At 42.3% G+C, this 21,595-nt stretch overlaps 1 protein-coding gene across 1 annotated transcript; it reads right to left on the reverse strand.

Moving 5' to 3' along the window:
• Positions 1-1,643: 1,643 nt before the first annotated feature.
• TWSG1 (twisted gastrulation BMP signaling modulator 1) lies at positions 1,644-21,583 on the reverse strand (the record flags this gene model as incomplete). The annotated part of the gene is made up of 4 exons (XM_080609583.1): positions 1,644-1,850; positions 9,701-9,967; positions 13,755-13,854; positions 21,461-21,583. The coding sequence occupies 4 exons, from the start codon at positions 21,581-21,583 to the stop codon at positions 1,669-1,671; spliced, it is 672 nt and encodes a 223-aa protein (XP_080465709.1). The 3' UTR covers positions 1,644-1,668.
• Between the last annotated feature and the right edge of the window lie 12 nt (positions 21,584-21,595).

Consider the following 21,595-nt stretch of genomic DNA (forward strand, 5'->3'; position numbering starts at 1 on the left):
CTTTTCTATTCACATCTATGAGTTTTTATTACTTCATTGCAAATCTGAAGCATAAAGGTATTCCATTATCCACTAGTTCAAAACATTCATCTTTCAAGTACTTTTTTATAGCTGAAAAAGAGACTGAAGAAAATAACATTACTTCACAAGAGTAGATTTTTTATCATCATTATTATTTCACCTTAATGAAAACTGTATCATAAGAAAAAATGAAAAGACAACATTCAGGCAAACTTTTCAACAAAATCAATTTAAAATGACTGCTTTCATTTGTACATGGTACAGATAGACAGGTGTGACTATAAAACAGCTTAATCCCTCCAGGCTGAGGTTAGTGAGAGAAACATGAATGGTCAAATTCTTTTGTGTGTGTGCATATGCATGTATGCATTAAAAAAAGAAATCGAGGAGTTCAAACCCACATTGTTATAAATACCAAAAGCTGATCATTGGCTACTCATATGCTCTATGCTTGTACTTCGTACCATTACCAACAGAGCCCTAACTGGCTCATACTAACTGCTATGTAATTGCCAACATATTGAAACTCTTACTTAGAAAAATGGACGATGTTCTAAACTCAGAGCATCCTAATTCTGCCTTTGTGGACACATCTTCCCTTCCTCAGTGACAACATTTCATGGGGAAAAAAACCCAGTAATTGTATTTTGGAATACATATTCATAGCAAACTACTTAATGGGAACACGTCTGCTGCCAACAGCTCAACTTAAGCCTTGTACCACTTACTGGTCATATAATTTCCTTCTTCTTTATTAATTTAGTCATTAAATCCATAGTAACTTTTCATGTTTCCTTTACTGGACTGAATGTTTGGGGAGTAAGCAGCCCTAGAGAATGGTGCAAAAGGACGAGATGCAACTGCAGTTAACAACTGTGTTTTGGTATCTAAGAGAAGACTGAAAAGGTGTTTTCTTGTTTGTTTAATATATAAATCATGCAACATAGGCCCTAATGTACCTACAAGAGCTAGGCAAATGAAACTTGGAAGAAAAGTGTCCCACACATAGTGTTTTGTTGGGCAGCCCTTCTAGGAAGTTTGGATTTTATCCATGACAGCCCATGTGCTGAACTTGAGAAGAGAGCATGAGTTTTTCTTTTTGCCCAAATACCATTTTCACAATGGAAGGCTAAGCTGAAAACCTGGAACATAATAAAGTTAAAAAACAAACCCAAAAACTAAACAAAAACCCACCAGCCCCTAAAGAACAACCAACCCCCTCCAACTAGCAGCCATTTCATTATCTGTTGAGCTTAGGTGATAGAAATCTCACTACCATACTCTTAATGTTTCCCTACTCTAGACTACAAGATATAGTACTACATTCTGAAAACCAGTATAGTCAATGCTTTCAAATCAAAGGAAAACAATCAGAACAGCAAGGATGAGCATGGCTGTACCCTTTGAGCAGAAAGAAACTTAAAACATAGTGTTGAAACTTCTACTAGTTAGCCTTGCTTACATGAATTGAAATTAAAAGACAAGGGAAAAAAAAAAGTTTTCAGATTTTATACATCTTTTTTCAACCAGGTACATTTAATTGCAACCAGTAGGCACTCCACCAAAACACAGTATTTGCAATCCCCATCTCTTTAACCGAGAGAGATTACTTTGGCCTCAATATTGCTATATTACAATTCTCCTGCTTCAAAACATGCAGTTCATACATTTTACAGTTTTACTGCCATAGTCGATGCATTCTGGCCCAATACACTCACAGCAGGCGTTGTGAAACCATCGGTATTTGGAAGCTCCCATGGACTCACAAGAGATCTTGCACTGATGTATTGACATGCAGTCGTCAAAATACACCACAGTACACATGTGTTCTAAACCAAGAGGGGGGAAAAGTTTGGTTTAAAAGGTCTTGAAATATTTTTAAAGGTTAGTTAAAAATTAATCAAATGTCCAGCTTTTGAAGTAGGATTGCAAATCATCATGACTGTAAGGCATACAGAAAAAAAGGCAAGAGTGAAAGCAGAGAGAAGAGGCAGAGAGCCAAGGTACAATCTATCAACTTCAAGTTTTCAGTGTCTACAACTCAACCTGTTGTCTGCTGTCCTGCTGGATTCATTCATTTCTACAGTCAGAGGCATGAATATTTGGGGGTTTGGCCCCAGTTATAAGAGATACCTTCTCAAGCAGAAGGATGGTCTATGCCAAAACAACAGGCAGGCATGTGTCCTCTGAAGGTAATACCAAGGTATCACTTTCACAGTTACCAGCAGTAGCTATATACCATCATGAAAAACTTCAGGTTTAGAGAAATTATTTACAAAACACCAAACCCACTTATTTTAGTGTAAATGTTTCCTCCTCCCCACCCCCCAACTCCACAATATTCTTCAGCCACATTAAATCACAGAGCTAGAGACTCCAGTTTTCCTCAACTTGAAACTGCACACTTTTTCCTTCTTTTTTAAGCAAAACCCCCAGCTTTAGTACTAACATTAAGAACCCCCTTCTGCCTAAATGCTGACTTTATTCTTCTAACAATCACGCAGTTACTTGAAATGCCATGAAGTTTGGTGTTGCAACTTCAAACTGGAGCTGAGGCATTCACAACTATAGAACAAAAACATCCCTCCCCAGTCTACTTAGAGATTCTACCAACTTTCTTTTGTGCTGACCAGGTGATTACACCATACCTTTGTTATCCTCCAAAGCACTTGAATTGTATTCTATTTACCCACAGCCTTAACTTGGCACATTTTGGGGAAAAGCACAGCTGGGAGCTGTCGGCACATACGAATATCTCACTTGCACACATCAGAGTTGTGAATGGGAGATGTCAAAGGGCTTTCTAGCCTATTACTCCTTCTGGAGTGTGGATCCAGGAGAAATGTCCTGACCTACATTCCAATGTGGGTTAGAAAAATGTAATCCAATCATAAATGGTAAACCAAGACAGGGTGGGGTTTTCTTTGATGATTATGGAGATACAGAGAATGGTGAGGAACCAAAGGACTCTCAGAGCAGTGCAGCTGTTAAGCATAGTGTTTATTCAGTCTCTCATCTGTAAGCAAGTCTTGGTACGCTGATGTGCACCAGAACCTCCCCTTTAAAATTTGGGTGCCCCATACATCAGCAGCCTCAGTAGTAGTATGCACACCTCATGGCAAGCTCTTAAGATGAGATCCAAAGGTGAGTCAAAGATAGCAAGGGTCTCCATCACTTTACAAGGCATCAGATCTATGCAGTCAGTTTCCTCAGTACCAACAGATGATCTGTGTGGTGCCCATGCTTTCGAGCATGTGACAGAAGACAACACAACATATAGGAAAGCATGATACACCCAACAGCTTTTCTGTAGACACGTCCTCCTCTTTGACATCTGCAAACCCCGCCTACCCTTTTAAGAACTACCGTTTGTTAAAACATTTTTGAGGGACCCTGACTACTGTCAAACTATTTTGCCACTACCTAAACAGCTGCAAGAGGGTCCCAGGACATGCTACCAGCCTGCTGAAAGCAAGACAGTATACACTGCCTTGTTTAGGCTCTGAATTGATGGACACATCTTGCAGATGTACAGTGCAACAGGCAGTAAGGATTTTGGGGAGGAAGTGCAGACCCACAGCTGAAGCAGAAAAGCTGTACTGCAAGTAATGCTGCAGTTGTTCAAGAAACCTGAAGCATTGCTGAGAATAACAAAGTATGTTGTGGCTGTGTGTGTCCTGTCCCATTCTTGGCACTTCTACTTCTATGATTCTTTATAATAAAGCCTGTGACACAACAACCAGGGGAAGAGAGTCCTTGAAGAGCAAACCTCTGCCTAAAAACAACCAATATATCTACAGTGATATTTTGTTTGCAGAGGGGAGAAGGAAAGAGCAAAATGGATGTGTATGCTTATATACCAGCCAGGTATATACGTAAAGTGCTTGGCCAAAGCTGAAAAGTGGTAGGGAGATACAGCCATGACAGCCTTGAAGGCAAGAATCCACGTAGAGACCTTACAGCAGCTCTATCTTCTTATGGAGGACACACTTGGCAACATTAGTCACCAGCAATGAAAAGCTCAGATTGCCAGCTTCCCAAGACGGAGCAGACACCACCCATTCTCAGGAGTCCCAGACATTCCCAGGTATGTTCTGCTCATTCCTCACAGGAGGTTTTCAGTGGAAGGGTAGGGCCAGAGAAAGTAGAGGCGAGTCTCTAGGCAACATTCCCCATGAAATAAGCACCAGCAAGTGTCCTGTCAGTCATACAGTTCAGTGCTAGTGTGCAAGTACAGGAACATTACAGAAGCCTCTAAGACTCATTCATACTCTTTGTACCATCCTGCTTAATACCATTGCACTTCTTTGATAGGTTTTTAGCAGTTTTCTTCTCAAGTTTGACCTTAAAAGCCATAGGTAGGGTTGGTCTTAGAAGGTGACAGCTGGAGGCACAGAGCTTCTGTCTCCAAACAGGCAATCCAGGCTAATCCAAAAAGATTTGTTTCTGCAAAATCAGCTTTTGAGATGCCATCTCCACCTGACTGGCCTAGTCTCTGGATCATCTTGCAAAGGCAAAATGACTCATGGCTCACTCTAGATAGTAGTAGAACAACTCTTTAAAGAAACCAGAGCCCTCTCCAGAGGGTTGTCAGAAGTGCTCACTGCTATCTTGTTGATCACTGCACTCTGACTTGTAATACACAGAGGAAAGGCTACAGCAGGTCAGGAAAGCTTGTCAGGAAAGTTGTGAACACTCTGAGGTGGGCTAGCTGTTCCCAGCACTTGCAGGCTGTCTTCACACCAGAGAATGACCAGTACCCTCTGTGTTAGAAGATATCTGTGCTCTCTTTCATGTTAACTTCATCTGTGACAGCCTCTTCCATGTTCAGTAGTCCTGGAGAAGCCCAGTTCATCAGCTAATGCCCGCTGAAATATGAAATAAACCTTGTGGAAGAAGAGCCTGTGATTTCTAGGATGTAAACATCAATGACACTGAACTGAGAGACTGAAGACCTCTCTTGGAGGGGAAGGAGGCTGGAGGATGAGCAGCACCAGGTCCATAACCCTGGCAAAACCGGATGACAGCAGTCAGGTCCTGTGAGACTGGTCTCCTTGACCACTCTCCCAAGACCAAAACAGAACCAAAGCCAGACCTCAATCTTATTAAGGTGTCAGCACATTAATTTTGACCTAACTGTAGGAGAAAGTTTATTTCCACCTGGACACAAGCCAAGAGGGTTAGGTCCTAAAGGACCAGTCCAAAATGCTGCGAAGGGGAGAGAACAGACTGTACACAGCAAGCAAGAACCAGCAGCAGATCTGGCTGGTTCCCAGCAGCTCTTGTAAGCAGCTGGAGGACATGTGCCACGTCTATGCTACCAAACTGTATCTGAAGTCTCACTCGCTCACACACTTGCCAGGTCTGAATGAGTCAGATTGGCCAGGGTGCTCTTTGTTTGTTACAGGACACTTCAGGTCCCTTCCTCAGCAGTGCCTGTGTAGAGGCTGAATTACTGAAAGCAGGAGAGTTCCTCACCTCAAGCATTAAATCCCGCTTTATAGGCTGCAGAAACAGTTACACAGGGGAGAAATATACATACTTACAGGCTCAGCTGGGATCCTGGAGAGTATTTAACTTGTTTCACAAACCTAATTACACAGTCATCGCTCAGCTCCCTCAGTGTAGATAAAAGGGATGTTACTTGGTACAGTAACATCTCTTTCATTTGCATTTTGCCGATTTTCACACAGTAAGGACTACAGACTACAGGTGTGGGGAGGGATAAGGATGAAGCAGCATTCTCTTTTCTTCCAGAAGATGAACTTCTCACCTGTTTCCACCACAAACACACACCCCACCCCACCCCCAATTCATACTCAACAAAGACTGCATAGGAGAAAAAAAACAATAAAGTCTAATTTCAAAATGGCCAGAAGAAATAGACTTGCATTTCTGCCAGATTTTGCTATGATACTGTCTGTGCTGCAAGTGAGATCTGTATCAGTGCGCTATGGAGGAATTTAGCAACTCAGAGAAGATAAAACAGCTCAGTTCTTGTAAGTTAAAGAAAATGCTTATCTACAAGATGAAAAAACTTCCCCAGTTAGTGGCAGTTCCCTGCATGCAACCTTTGAAGCTAAAGGTGCTATGTAAGTTCAGCTGTCTGGTGGTTTATTTATTAGTAGCTCTGAAAATACTTTAAAGAGGTAACTGTCCATCCAGCAGCCACACCATTTTAGGCCAATCAGAACTTATAAAAATAATTGTTTTAAACAAAAGTCTTCCTAGAGTACCTACAGAGGTAGAAGCCACTTTAGTGGATTTCTAGCTCTCTTCTACCTGGCTGGCTCTTGAGGGGAGCAGAAGTGCAGAGTGGATGCCATCCCCTGTGTCACCAAACTGTGTAAGTCAGAAACCTTTAACTACAACACATATTTTGTTTCATCAGTTGCCAGAAGATTATCTAGTTCCCCTCTCTCTCTCGCCAACATCCTGTCATCATCTGAAACAATTAAGCTTATTTAAACATCTGAACTCACAGTTCAGAGCTCTGCGGGTACCAGCTGAAAGTAAAGCAAAAAGAGTAAAGTATGACTGTAGCTCTAGATTAACAATCATTGCAATCCTCTCTTAAGTGCCAGAAACTACTGATACAAAGAACTACAGCAGCTCCAGCAGCACACTCATACTTTGGCAACTAAAATGTTAAAAAGTCAATTCACAGGAGGAAAGGGAATACACTCATTAAGATAATAACGGGGAAGTTCAAGGTCTGGTGGCTGGGCTCACAGCAGGCTGGGGCGAGAAAGGAATGCTTTATATCCCACCGCACTCCACCTCCTCCCGGATCTACAGCCGCCCTCCCGGGGCCAGTGGCTTCATGCCACTCAGGCACAGAACTTGTGGGCTCCTGGGGCTGGTGCTGCTTTTCCTGGCACTCACCCAGAACTGCATCGAGCGAGTCTGGCACCCTGGACCAACTTAATGGCAACCCCTCAAAGGTAAAACCAGAACTGTGTTACACAATGTAACAAGGGGTATTTGTAGGCAGAGCCTTTTCGAAATTGGGGATATATTCCAGAAGATAGCAGACGGACTACTGTCCCCTTACCAAAATCTACCTCTCATTAGCCCCTCCCTCATTACTGGTTATACAGTAGGCTGCTGCAGGCACACCATGTTGGAGTGAAGCACGCAAGGAGCCACAGAAGAACCACAAAATGGTGTAGGCACAGTTCTGTTAAAGAAATCATAAAGCATCTGTGTCCCTGCTTACAGGAATACTCTTTCTAATCCCTGAATGTTACAGCCTTGAAGACAACTGCTGAGTGATTCACCTTAAGGACTTCTCAATTTGTAAGATCTGCCCTTAAGCCTAACAGCACAGCTGGGGAGAAGGAAAGGGTAAAGAGATGGTCTTCAGTTTCTTCCACTGCAGGCTATGCTTGTATGTGCTGCAACTGAGCCTGCACACATACACATGCACAAAACCAGTCTCTCTTCAAGTGGTTCTTCTAACACATGCTAGCTTGTTAAACCACCGACTGATTGTGTGACTGAATTTTCAATAGGCAGAAGCCATCAGACTCCAGCAACTTCCTGGTCTGCCTCCCTGTACCCATGCTCACAAGGCTCTTTAGCCCTTGACCTACTACCCCTCAACTTTCAGTTACTGCTTTGCCAATGATCTCGTCAAGTAAGTGTTAAGAAAAATGCCACCCCATGGCTCACACAACATCCAACACAAGAGGTACAACTCCCCAGATGTCCTTGCATCCACCACACTACACATCAACCGACCAAGGCCAGCACCCAACTTTTCTTTCCACCTTCTCTGTTCTCAATGCTTGAATTATCCACATTTTTATAAGCAAACTTTAATATGACTTCTGAAAAAGCAGAGCACTAGAAAGTTACCTACACTGTGACCAAGAAAAGAGACTCCCCAACAGGCTTACAAATTTAGATACTTAAAGTATACAACGTTGAAAGCCATCTTCTACCTTTTCCAGTTCTTCACTGATCACTAAGATGGAGGAGGCACAGCCAATGATTACAAGAACAGCTCTGATATTTATTTCTATTCTTAGTGTCTACTGAAACCTGAAAACCAGTGGCATTTGGTAACTATTTCCAAACATAACTGCTGGTTTTGGACTGTCATCATTCCAGTAAAACCTTTTTCAACCTAATCTCTAATACAGTCTTAGTAAGTGAAATGAAGGAGACTTTTGACTAAGAAAAAATTGCAGTATTATGTATTTGCCTGTTGTTAAACTCAAAACTCCTCCACACCCTTGAGATGCAATTCAAATTCCAAGTTTAATCCAAAACTATCATTAGCCTGTCCTGTTGGTATGGTAGTAAAGGACTGACAGAGAACAGCCATCTGGGCTGCAGTACTTAAGTACACTGGGATATATTGAAGATTGTTCTAAGCATAATTTTTTTTCCCCAAGTATAATTTACCTCTTTAAATACTGTAGTGTTTGCACACAGGGCTTTTTGTGGCTTGCCATTTAACATGGCTTTCTGCATCATTCTCATTATGGCAAGCAAAGGTTTTAATAATGTGAAAAACATATGAATGAGATGCTTTCTGACCATCTGGTTTCCCAGTTCTGGAGTTAATTTATTTTTCTAACGTGCCTTAACCAAAGGAAATTAGAGATGTTGCCATTACGGTCCCATTTAATCAACAGCAGCCCTACTCAGAGAAGTAACTAGGTGAAAGGTTCACAATGGCATGGCAAAGCAGCGTGTCCATCAATTAAGGTATCTTTCATTGATAAGATAAAAGAGCCATCACAATAGCAACATATGGGGTAACGAATATTTAAAGTGTGTGTTGGGAAGGAAGCAAAGCATTAATTACACTAATAAAGCAAATCAGATTCTCTTTTTTCCCTGTTAAGCAGCAATTTCACTATGAACTGTTTATGAGATTCTTTTAAGTCTGATGTAATGATTTGCAGGGAAAAGTTCTTCAGGTTCAGTATGGGAACCAAGAAGCAGAGAGTATTTTTCTTTCTTATGCCACTGTTGTCACTACTTCAAATTTCTTATCCTCTCCCTCACTCCCCAACAATATTCTGAAGTCTGTCCTCTAAAGTAAAGGTAAGAATACAAAACCCGTGATATAAAAGTAAGAGCAATGAGTCCCCAGATTGCTTATTTTTAAGATCGTCTGTCACATATCCCTCCTCAACATAAAGAGCAATCTTGCTAATCTTACTCAGCTTTACTAAAAACCATCCTCCTAAAGAGTTCAACTTATGCCAGCTCAGATGGAAGAAACAAACACTTCAGATACAATGGTTTATGGCACATGGCTTCCTCAAACCTCTGAAGCCATGTTTCAGTTGCCTACCTCTGCACTGATACATGGTTTGGGTTCACAGTTTTTTGTCTGTCTTGTCTCCTGACTCCTAACATGTAACTGCTTATGTGCTAGTGCACGCAAAATAACACGAACAATCTGCCTCATGCCACAGGACAAACTGTAGACATAACAAACTCATGTGGTTCAGTGTCTTCTAAGATCATCAGACACTTTAACACCATCTTCCATGTTCCTCAATACTTTTGCCTCATTCCTTTTGTTACTTCATGCTCAAAATTAGACTGAACATTTCACACTTTTTTATGGGAAAAGAAGAAGTGAGAACAGACAAGCATAGGGTATGCACCAAGAAGGCTCCTGGAAGAGACAAGAGGAAGGACACTACATTCATACCTTTGTCACTAGAGTAAGGTGCGTGGACATTGTTGCTTGGAACAGAGACGTTCTGATGCTGTGGCTGGTTCACTGTTTCTAAAAAGGAAACAAGGTTCTCGTGGTGTGACAGTTCTTCTGCCACAGGGAAGGAAACGATATTCCAGTTCAGCTGAGTATCCCCTTCCGTCAGTGCCCGGAAAAGGGAAGGAATTGGTTCATGCAACTCCTCAACAGTGCTCTTGGATGTTGGAGGTGTGTCACTGTAATTGCGAGGATTGCACATACCTGCAGAGGAATGAAACAATAAGTTACACGAAACTCCCTGAACTCCTTGAAACAGGCAGGAATACTTAGAACATTTAGAACAGAGTCCTTTCATGCATATTGCACTCTCAGCTCAATAGCAGAACTGCCACCAAATATAGCAGGAGGAGCTTTCTGCAGTGGCAGGTTTCACATCTCCACAGACTTCCACAAAACACACCTGTAACTTGTGAGATCCAAGTGAAAAGAAAAACCTTGTACAAACAGCACTTCACTTCCCTTTTTATGCTAGAATGACAGTTTAGAATATGAAGATCTCAATGGAAGGTTTGTTTCCCCTGGGAAAAGAGACAAAGCACAGTATAATCGATACTAGCATGAATCTGGAATGAAAGCTTGCAACTGGATGAAGATAGTATCTTGACAAGTCCTGAGGTACATGAAACTTTTGATCACAATTCAAGTATATGATCTCATCTGCTGCAGCAGTGCGCTAGGTCTTTTTAGTCATCTGCCAGAGAAGCAAAGATCACTATCAGGACTGAGCAAGGAGGGAGCATAACTTTACCTGCTTAGAGATAGCCGAGATGAACCTCATTTTGGTACTTAGTTGGAGGGGTCACCACAGGCAAAATGCTTGTTTCCAGCTTACCTCTTCCTTATTTTTCACCATCTTTTGTGGTATCTTTTTTGAAACTTTGTAATCTTTTCTCTCTCTGCCGCTTCCTACAAAGTGTTTTTGTGATGTGCAATGCAGGTGCTAGTTTTTCATTAACCATTTAAACACTAACATAACTAACATTTATTACTAGCAATGAAACTGAAGGGTATCTTGATTTAATCTAACACTGAAACAATCAAGATTAGAAAGAAAAGTTCTGCATAGGTAGTTAAACTCAGAAGCCATAAAATACTATTAGAAGTCACCTGGCAAGAGACACACAAATCCATTTTCCTCATGTACATCTGGATGACATTTTGGGTAGTTTCACAGACACAGTTTTAGACAGCTACAGCTGCAAAGCACACCAATCCTTAAAGTATCAAAGCAATATAGGACATAAATGTTCAAAGACTAGCTGTTCCACACAACCTGTTCCACACAACCCATGCACCTCCTGCCCTGCAGATATATTAGGACTCCAGCTTCAGAAACCGTGTTTAACTGGAACCTTATACAAACCCACAATCTTTTCAATCTAAGGAGATGTATTTCCATAATGAACAAAGCAGAGGGAAGTTCATCCATGATGATTAGTATGAAATCTGGCAAATCCTAAGCAAGTGGTTAGCATTACCAGTGTTTAATAACAAGAACACCACAAGGCAGTCTGTTCCTATAAAACGGTCTTCAAAGATGTTCCTGGACTCACTGCTTTAACTAAAGATTTCTATCCCTGCATTAATGCTTCTTAGTAGAGCGCACAGAATACTCATCATACAACTGGAATAAAGCATGCCCACCTGAAAACAAATTGGGAAGATACCAAACCAGGTAAGGGTTTTGTACAGATATATCAAGAGACATATACTTTAGCTGATGTCTCTGTATGAACATTGTGAAATGGAAACCAATGAGGCTTCCTAGGGGCCCCCTCTGTCAGGTGGGATTCAGAAAATAGATTTCACTGGTAAGAAGGATACACATGAAAAATAACACCCAGATTGTTTATTAGAGTATTGCAGAATGTGTAGTATGAAATGCAGCATGGAAACTTTACCTTAAGATGGTAACAAGAAACCACCGCTCGTAGTTTAATGGGTAACTGCTCATTCCACAAAGATCCTTCCCTCTTACTATTTTAACAAGTATTTTAATTATAATTATATTTATATATAATTATTATAAAATTAAAATAAAAAACTTATGAGCAACTGGTCAAGAACAAACATGTCTGCATTACTGCTTTGAAATGGATGAGAAGATGAAGAAATGGGCTATTGAAATGATGGAAGCAGACAAGCCTTTACAGGAGGGACTAGAAGAGCTTAACTCACAAAGCTTAGAAAAATAAAGGACAGAGGAACCTGTTGCTGTTCTCCCTCCTCCAGTCTCTTTTTCCCTGTCAGAGAAGGGAGATAACATCCACACAAAACACAGGGCATTGACTGAGCATCAGTAAAGTCAGTGCTGCATGATAGGAGGTAATTCCTGACTTCAGAGCAGACATGACCTGAAAGACGCGACAACCCATCTGCTTTTACATTAGACATGACCAGCTTTTAAAGAGACTTAAATATCAGCTCAAGTGTCAGCCAAGAACTGTCTCCAGGGAGCTGGGTATGGCATGCACTCCTCTTTCTTCATTTGAATAAGGCTACAAGAAGGATGACCCTTCTCTTTAAGAAGAAGAACAGGACTGTACCATAGAACCAACAAGGTCTGAGGCACCTGCAAAACCATCAGGAGATGGTTTAGTTTACTCAGTACTAGGAACCTGAACCTGAAGCCTCATTAACTTCTGTCCTGGATAACACCATGGGAAGAGCAGCACAACAGTGAGTAATCTGCAGATTTGGAAGAAAAACCCAAACAACCACCTGTGTGTGGAGTTTGCTTTTTTTCTTCACAATCCCTAGAGACAGGTCTCTCCTTTCCCTAGAGGATACTGGCACACTATGCCTTGATTTCTACAGCAAACAATTGTTCTGAACTGAGAAAACAATCTACTGTCCTATTCCTCACTCTTATGACTGAATATGCCAACACAAGATGATGCTGGAAGGGTAAAGGGGATGGGAGCCCAAGATCTAATAGAAAAAACAAACTCTAGGGCCTCTTTCTAAATGTATATCCTCCACAGGTGCAGGGGCTGAAAACACGTTATGCCTTTGGGGACAATAACACATGCGCAGGACCATGCCAGTCCACTGCTTACTGAAGGACAGTAAAGCAAAGGTAAGCTAGCCAGAACCAAACAGAAAGCAGGATGTCAGAAAGCATATTCACATCATGATGGAACAGGAGAGACAATGGGCTGAAAAGGAGCATTTTGACATTAAACAGCTTCATGAATTCAATCAAGACTCAGCCAGCCAGAGAAGCTGAGAGCCGGTACAACGCTCAAGATGCATCCCTTTCACGGAAGCCAGAAGGATTTTGAATGGCTGCAGAGAGAGACTTCCAGCAACCACAGGATGACAAAGCCTTCCAATACATTTAAAACAAGAGACAGAACTAGAATACATCCTCCTTAAGCAGGGGCAGCATTCACTTCCAAAGATCTGGGCACTCTAAACACTACCTGTAAGTAATAACGTTGTTCTTGTTAAGGCTGTCCTACAGCTAATCCTACAGTAGGAGCTTGTATGCCTCGTTCTCATCCTCCACAAAGAGCTTTTTTTGCAAATACAAGAATGATGAAAACTTGGCCATGGCTATTTCCTATTAGTCCTGAGAATTCACAAGGGAACTCTAACCTAAAATTGTCCCTGTGTGGTATCTGTCAGTACACTTTACAGTTAGAAACCTCCATATGGCATCCAACCCCATGAGCCAGGTGCTGCGTAATTTCCTCAAGATGACGATTCAAAAAGGAGTTTATGTTTTAGAGACAAAATTAATAGTCAGTTATGATGACATTAACCAAGCAAAACCTGGCCTACAGCCACTCCACAAGGCAGATACAGCCTTCCAGTGTTTGGCTCCCCACAGTAACTTATTCAGTGCCCACAGAATGAGCTGCAAGATGTTTATAGCACAGATTCTGTCCCAGTGTTTTACTTCTATTATAAGACTGTGAGCTCAGCACATAGCAGGAGGAAGCAATTTAAAATAGAAGAAAATCCCAAAGAAACACAAACTTACCGACACAATCACAGCACTCATCCCACAGGGTGCCCAGGCAGAGCATGCACTCCTTGCAGCAGGAACAATTCCCTTCCCCGGGGCGACACTGACACAGCTCCTGAAAACAACAGAAACTCATTACAATGCAGCAATCCCAGATGTAAAATGTGAACACAGCAGAGCAATTCTTCCTCAAGCCACAACTCAAATTACAGCATTAAAAAAGCTTAGTGCTCTAATACAGTGAGTAAATGGTACAATAGTTCCAGCCAAAGAACTTACTTTAGTTCACAAAAAGAACTTTTGCAACTTTGGGTTTGTTACGTTTTTTAAAGGTGACATTCTGAAGACAAATCTGAAGTCAGCATTTAGAAGAGAAAAAAATCCTGTTAGAATCAAAGAACGGTTTGGGTTGGAAGGGACCTTAAACATCACCTCGTTCCAAACCGCCTGCCACAGGCAGGGACATCTTCCACTAGACCAGGTTCAAAGTCCCGACCAGCCTGGCCTTAAACACGGGCAGGGATGGGGCAGCCACAACTTCTCTGGGCAACCTGTCCCAGTGCCTCATCACCCTCTCGGTAAAGAACATCTTCCTTATATCTAACCTAAATCTTCTGTTTAAGTTTATTCATGGGAAAGGTGTGTGCACTTCAGTGTATGCCTGAATCTACAAGTTCTTTGAACATTTTCACAACAGGCAGTTCAAAGAAGGATGTTTCTTCATACATAAATAGTGCGCGTACATTATAATTTAGCTAAAAAAAAGTTACTGTAAGCCACATGCACGTGCTCCAGAAGGCACATGACACCTACCATCACACCTCTTCATGGGTTCTCAAAGGAACTTACTCAGTTACGTCATCTGACCGCAGGATTTTGTCCAGTATTAGTGACCAGATTATTTTCCCCAACCATGTCCAGCTGATTCCTTTTTGCTATTATGAGAGACTTCTGCAGCCTCCAGAAAGTGCAATGGCACACACACTTATTTTTCTTTAACCATTATTAAGCCAAAAAGAGAACAGGCATGGAAGCAAGAAGACAAACTTCATATCACCTAAATCTGAAGGCGCTGGTTTAGCAAACCTGCTGGAGACTTGTGGACCTCAAAGCATGGAAACAGCCTACATGGATGAAGAAAATTCAAAAACCAGGCGGTCTCCTTCCCTCTGTCTCAAATCCATACTCGTAATTCCAGTCTGGCCAAAAGACTGTGGCTACGTGGCAATAATACAGGTTTGAATTACACCACAGTGCAAAACGTGGACAGCCAAGAAGTCACATTTGGTTGTCCTGTCTAAGAATTTGGTTGTGATGACGTCTGCCTTACTATCATGTTACGCACAACTGGTGAGAAAACAACATCCCCTTACTGGAAACACTGACCACGGGATCCTTCCCACCCCTGGCTGTACTGGAAGAGTCATCAGCAAATCTCTGCTGTGCACTTGGCCAGGGAGAAGGTGACTCCCATCCTTTCTCTTTGATCTCATTTTCCAGAGGCAGGGGACTGACATGCTGTGGTGTGGTCCAGAGACCCACAAGGACAGGAGGGAAGGGCAGGAAGAGGGTTTGATGTAAAATTCTCCCAACCTGGAGTCACCACCCGAGGCTCCGCCTCAGGTAACCACAGCTGGGTCAGGGACAACACTCCTTGCAGGCAGTCACAAACATCATCCACAAAGTCTTGCTGTAGCATGTTGGGAAGAAGACAAGGGGGCAAAAATCCACTTTTTAAATAGTTCTTTGCTTGCTATTGTTAAGAAGCATCAGGCAGGGGAGAAAAAGACATGTTTATACCAAACATTAGGAGTGTATTTGCTAGGCAAGGCACAGAGATGCACTTGATCGTGTACAACCCTTGTTCTCTATTCTGCAACACCAGCAAATGCAGCTGTCCACTGGCTGCAGGTGCACGGGGACTGCCCCTCACTCACACCAGCTCACATGAACCCACAGGAGACCAATGAGTGCATCTCAGAGGGAGAGGCCAGACCAAGGTCTGGCTAGGGAATGGGGTTTAAGAATACAGCATATGAAACTGCAACACTGCCTGTTCTGAACTAAAACTGAACAAACCCCAAAACGTGCTGCAGGCACGCTGCAATGTCTTAATGTAGTATAAATGCATTGACTTCTATTTGCCTTCCACTCACTTCATCCCAGATCACAAATCTTCTTGAAGCCCGCAAAGAAACAAAATTCACAGACTATTCTATGTGCTACGTAACGCTGTTGCCTGCACGCTTTAATGTGAGCTGTTTGCCCCACTGACTGACCGAGCATGAATTGCTGCTCCACATGCATTTCTGCAACATGCAGCCTTTGTGAGTCTTGGATTTTTATTTACAGAGGGGAAAGCTTCCAAGGCTTTTTACGTTTGCATCCTCAGAATTTATTAATGCCGTCTCTTACTGTGCTGCTTCCAAGCGAAAGGTGAAAAGCAGGCTTGTTAGTAAGAGATACAAATTTTTCCACAAGAGGAAAACACCACAAACTTAGAAAGATGACATATGTGAATGAATGATGCATTTGCTAAATATTTATCTTACTGTTTGATAAACAGATTGTGTCAGCCTTGAGAACAAAGAGCCTGAATAAAATAACTTTAAAACCAACCATGAGTAAAGTACTGTTACCTTGGCCAGAGAATACTATTAACACATAGTAGCATTAAAAATATCCTACATATTTGTTCTTCAACAGGAAAACTGGGCAAACAACCTTACACTTATTAAAGACATTGCAACACCAACAAACCAGCTCGTGGGAGGAGGTGATTCTCCATAACCTATTAAATGTAATGTGCGAAACAAAGCCAGAAAATCGACTAAATTTAAGTTGTTTCAGTTTTCTATGAGTATTCTCACAGAATTAAACGCAACTTTGAGTTCCGTGCTTGCAACATAGTGAAAAAAAGCCTGCTTAGCATCTCCGTGTGTAAGCATTATCTTGGGATGGCATCATTATACCTACCAGTTATTTTAATTAATTCATTTCATAGGTAGGGCTTATGAGCAGTGCAATTTTTTAAGCCTTTCTTTTATTATTATTATTATTTGTAATTTGGAGGGTAAGGAGGGAGGAAAGAGCAATGTAATTAATTTGTCTTCTGCACATTTCTTCAGCTCCCCCCTTCTCAGAGTCTGACAGGCTCTTTAGGGCAATAACTGTCTGTTCTTCCGTATGTGTGCTCGCATGTACATGGTTTCCTCAACCACTTTTGAGTCCTTCTGCCTGACTCATCCCCACTGGATACTTGTACAGATACATCTTTTTAAAAGAACGCTTACATGAGATGTGGGTGAAGCGAGGCAGAATGAGAAACGTTCCTTGTTCATGGCTTGGGGGTGGCGAGGCGTCAGTGGAAGAAAATATTACTCATAAGTCAGCTTGGCAGCTTCCCAAGCTGAACTACTGAAGGTGCATCGGAGAATGTATTTTGCTAGGCAAGAAATAAGCTTCTCAGTCTAAAAATACAGCATTAAATAGGAAGCGGGCATGTTTGTACAATGAAGACACTTCTGCGCCAGAGAGCAAATCAAGATTCTTACAAGGTATTTAACATCTGCCTGTTTTTCAAAGCTTTCTGTAAATGACAGAGACTGTTTTCTTGGTGCAGTGAGAAACAGGACCTGGAGGCATTGGCAACATCTCTGCAAACTGGAAGGGGGAGTGAAAGAAAAAGAGCTAATGGTTTTTTCCTACAACAGTTTAATAACAGAAAGTTTCCTGGAAGCAAACCAGCCAGAACTGTTTTGTTAACCCAGCTGCGTTACCTACTACAGCGACAACGTACACACAAAAAGTAGTCTTTAGATGCCTGAGCCCTGAAGTTAAGGAGTGGTGTTCATCTCATACCACAGGGTTAAAAAGTCTGGGAAACCCTTTCAAGCTGACAAGTTTGTACACAAGTTTAACAGGAGGTGAAGAAAAAGATGAAGAGAGGTTTTAATCAGAGCGATACCACACCAGCTGAGGTGACTGCAGGCAGGTAGCGTTTGGGAGAGAAAACTGTGTTCTCCACAAAACAACCCCTCTTCAGAAGGATCTGAAATCCATGCCTGAACTGCAGCACTGTTAGTTTCCTACAGACAGCAGTAATTTAAAGAGCTGTCGCACATGAGACAGCAAAGCTCGCCTTCCAGCACAACATGGACATACTACTCCAGCCTGCTAACTGCAGGTAGCTCTGCACTGCAAGGGCTAGCCTGGGGCTCGCCTCAAACCCATCTGCTATGAACCATTGTGGGAACGTCCCATCCTAGAGGTTTCTGTCTTCAAGGATTTCCTCCATGTTGCACGGACACACTCCACCCAGCGAGCATAGCTGGTCTTCTCATCTCCTCCACACATGGGAACATCACAACCAGCCAGGCGTTCAAGTCAGCAACAGATGTGCTGGAATCAATACTGCAACGCACACGTTGTGTGCAACCCGGCCTTGGTGGCCTACCTGAAGAGCAAGGTAACAGTCAGGTATTGACTTCAGTGCTCCAATCCCAACAACATAGGAAGGAACTATGTTCAAAGCCTTCAAGGGAACTAATATTGAGGTCCCACTCTCTACACTCCCAAGTCTTAATCTACAACTCCTTCAACAACTACAGGAAGCCACAAAGGCTTTTTTGTGAAAGCTAAGCTTACACAGAGAGAGATGCCTCAAGCTATTTTCTTATAGGACTTTGCTTACAGAAAACCAAGAATTAGACTACGAGAGCACCAAGGAAACTAAAGCCTCAAGATGTAGACGGAAATCTGAACGCATGCGAGTTGTTGATCTCATGCTCTGTTTTGGATCTAACGAGATAAATATTTATGTAGGGACCACCCTTCAGCAGAGCAGCTCCAAGGAGTGGCAGCAATGACTGCACTGACTCCTAGCCATGCTGGCAAAAATATTTATGTTAACCGTATGCTTCTTCAGAGAGCAGGTCCTCTGTCTCATTATGTCTCTGAGACAGGCAGCCTCGCTTTCTGCACGCAGATACAGATGACAAACATCCACATTCTGTTTGCTCCCCAGTTGCCTCTGAGTGACATTATCTTGGTCTCAAGCCACAGATTTTTGCCAAACTAGAACAGTTATAAAAATAGGTGAGGGAAAAATGTCACGCAATAGTCAAGAAAACTCACTCGATGCTATTGTAAGTTCAGATTTCTCCAGAAGAGTTTAAAGGGGGAAAAAAACCAACACGGATATACTCATCTGCTCTAAGGCAAAGCTTTAGGAGCCTTCATAACGATGATCAGTCTGACCTGATCTGTTCTTCTGTAAAGAATGACTGCTGACAGGTATGTCAGGCCTGTCTACAGGAAGAGAGCAGCCAGACAGGGAAACTGAAGAGTGGCATTCTGTAATCGTAATCATACACAATTCACATGGTGCGGGTTACTTTAGGGTCTCAGAGAATTGCATACAGTTTTGACTTTAAGGAAATGCTTTAGAAAGGGATTCCACATCACCTATGCAAAGAGAGAACACGTCTACTATAACAGGTAAAGCAGTAAAGGGGTGTCTCTGCATGCACAGGGCTGTGTTGCCACAGATATACCAACATTATCCAAGCAAAGCAGAGCTGTGCAAGCCACCTCCAGGCAGTGCTGAACCTCAGCTGACCCCAGCAGGGACTCCAGCAGCATTAGCTCCATTTCTCCACCGTGTACTCTCTTCAGACTAGCTCATAAAAATGAAGTTCAAATGCTGACTGTCTCAAGCTTGGCTTGATAAAAGCTAAGTGATTACTTGGGAAGGAGATGTCCGTGGGCTCCATCAGCATCACAGGAAAAGGAGACAATAGGTCTCTCCTGTTTTCCTCTCCATCTGGACCAACAGCTTTCCCCCAGATCAATGGATCCGTACCACTGCGCTTGCTATTCAAACAGCTCATACATCCAGTGCACAACTGGCACCTTAACTTTTTAAAGGTTTCAGACCTAAAAGGTGATATGAAAAAATGCAACAGAAGGAACTTCTAAGTGCATCAGTCTGTGGCAGTGCACAACACCAACCGCACCAACAACAATACTGGCATTGTCTCTGGAAAAGTAAAAGCCTCTTTCTTGCTCCCTTATTTAACAACTCCACAGACCCTGGTGGGGCTAAGGAGAAGCAGCAATTTCCATTTCTGGGGGTTTTTCTTTCTCAGCTATAGCAGTGCAGACGCCAGACAGAAGACAGTTCAGCCTGCAGTCAGTCTTCATCTCGCAGGATGGAATTGTGAACCTGACGAGTATTTTTATTTGTAAACCAGACAAATTTTATACAGAAGCCAGTGAAATGAAGCAAGCACGGAAATGCTTCATGTGACTTCAGCACCACTTTTCAGACTGTGACCATACATTTACAGTAAGTGCACTAGCACGTTACCACCATATGATACTTGTGCTCTCTGCTACTGCACTTCCAACTTACAAAGAAGCAGTTTCTTTTAAAAGAAGCTGCAACTGACCGTATCCAGGTTCCTTTTTCCAATACGGAGTCAAGAAGCATGCTCAATACACTATTGATAGATAAATACTTGGTAGTTACCAGACTCGCTTGCAATTTTCCTGGAAAAGACACTGTCGTCCTGCTGCACACCATACCTCTTAGAAACACAGAATCTTAGAATCAGCTAGGTTGGAAAAGACCTTTAAGATCATCAAGTCAAAAAAACTATGGAACGTTTCATGAATTCGTATGTCATCCTTGTGCAGGGACCATGCCAATCTCCGCATCATTCCAATTTCAGTATATGTGCTGCCAAAGCAAGAACAACTCCTGCTTAACTCCTGCTGTAAGAGCAACCTGGTCTCAGTCTGTTTCTTTCGCTGAAGGCAGACACACAGCAAGTCGAAAGCAGCATCTGGATTTGAGTTAAACATCTGTGTGGTTTGGGGTTTTTGGTTTGTTTAGGGTTTATTCGTTTTAGGGGGACTCGCATGCTTTCAGAGCTTGCTCATCACCATTGGCAGTTGTCAGCCCCTCCTGATAAAGCTTTCCTGAATGCACCTCAGGGCTCCAAGACAAGTTTTGTCCCTACTTGTGTTCGTTCTATCATGTGAGCTTTTAGAACCGCAGATCACCTAGTTCCAACCCCCCTGCCGTGGGCAGGGACAACTCACACTAGACCAGGTTGCTCAAAGCCCCATCTAACCCAGCATCTTCTAATTGACTGTACAAACCTGATGTTGTGGAGGGCATCAGACATCAAGTACTGACCCTCTGCCTGGGCCAGGAGATTAAAGAAAGCAGACAGATTGCAAGTTGAGAAGAGTAGATAAGGAGAACACCTCAGAAAGATATGGGAGCACTGCAAGCACATATGAACTTCTGGTATTGCAGTTCACTTTAAAAAGTACAATTGCTCACAGAAACCTTTCTAATAGAATGTCTGTTTCAAATTGCTGCTTGTTCATAACATCACTAATAAAGGAGAGACTGAAAACTAAGAGTGTGACTGGAAGTGGCTTCTAACAATAACCCAGCAATCATAACCCTCAACTTGAAAATGTTTCCATTAAGAAAAGAAACATGTCCATCGGTGCATGCACTTAACATTGTCTATGAAATGGTTGGTAATCTGCATTTATATATGCAGGAGACCAAATTAGCTTCTTTAAAACACATTATTTAACATAAAATATCAGTTATTTGTATCACTGGAACTTTTCAAGAGACACCTTCAGAACCGTGCCTTGGAACACATGAAAGCAAATAAAGGAAACAGGACTCATACCTGTATCAGGCATTTACTGACATCGCTAGCACAGAGAGCCTTATTGCAGCCTGTTGAGGACTGGGTCCACAGCAGGAAGAGGAGGACGGTGACGGTGGGCGCTGTGATGTACCGCGACCTCATGTTTGCTGCACG

The sequence above is a fragment of the Psittacula echo genome (genome assembly GCF_963264785.1).
Source record: "Psittacula echo genome assembly, chromosome: 2".
In the NCBI taxonomy this organism is placed as follows: Eukaryota; Metazoa; Chordata; class Aves; order Psittaciformes; family Psittacidae; genus Psittacula; species Psittacula echo.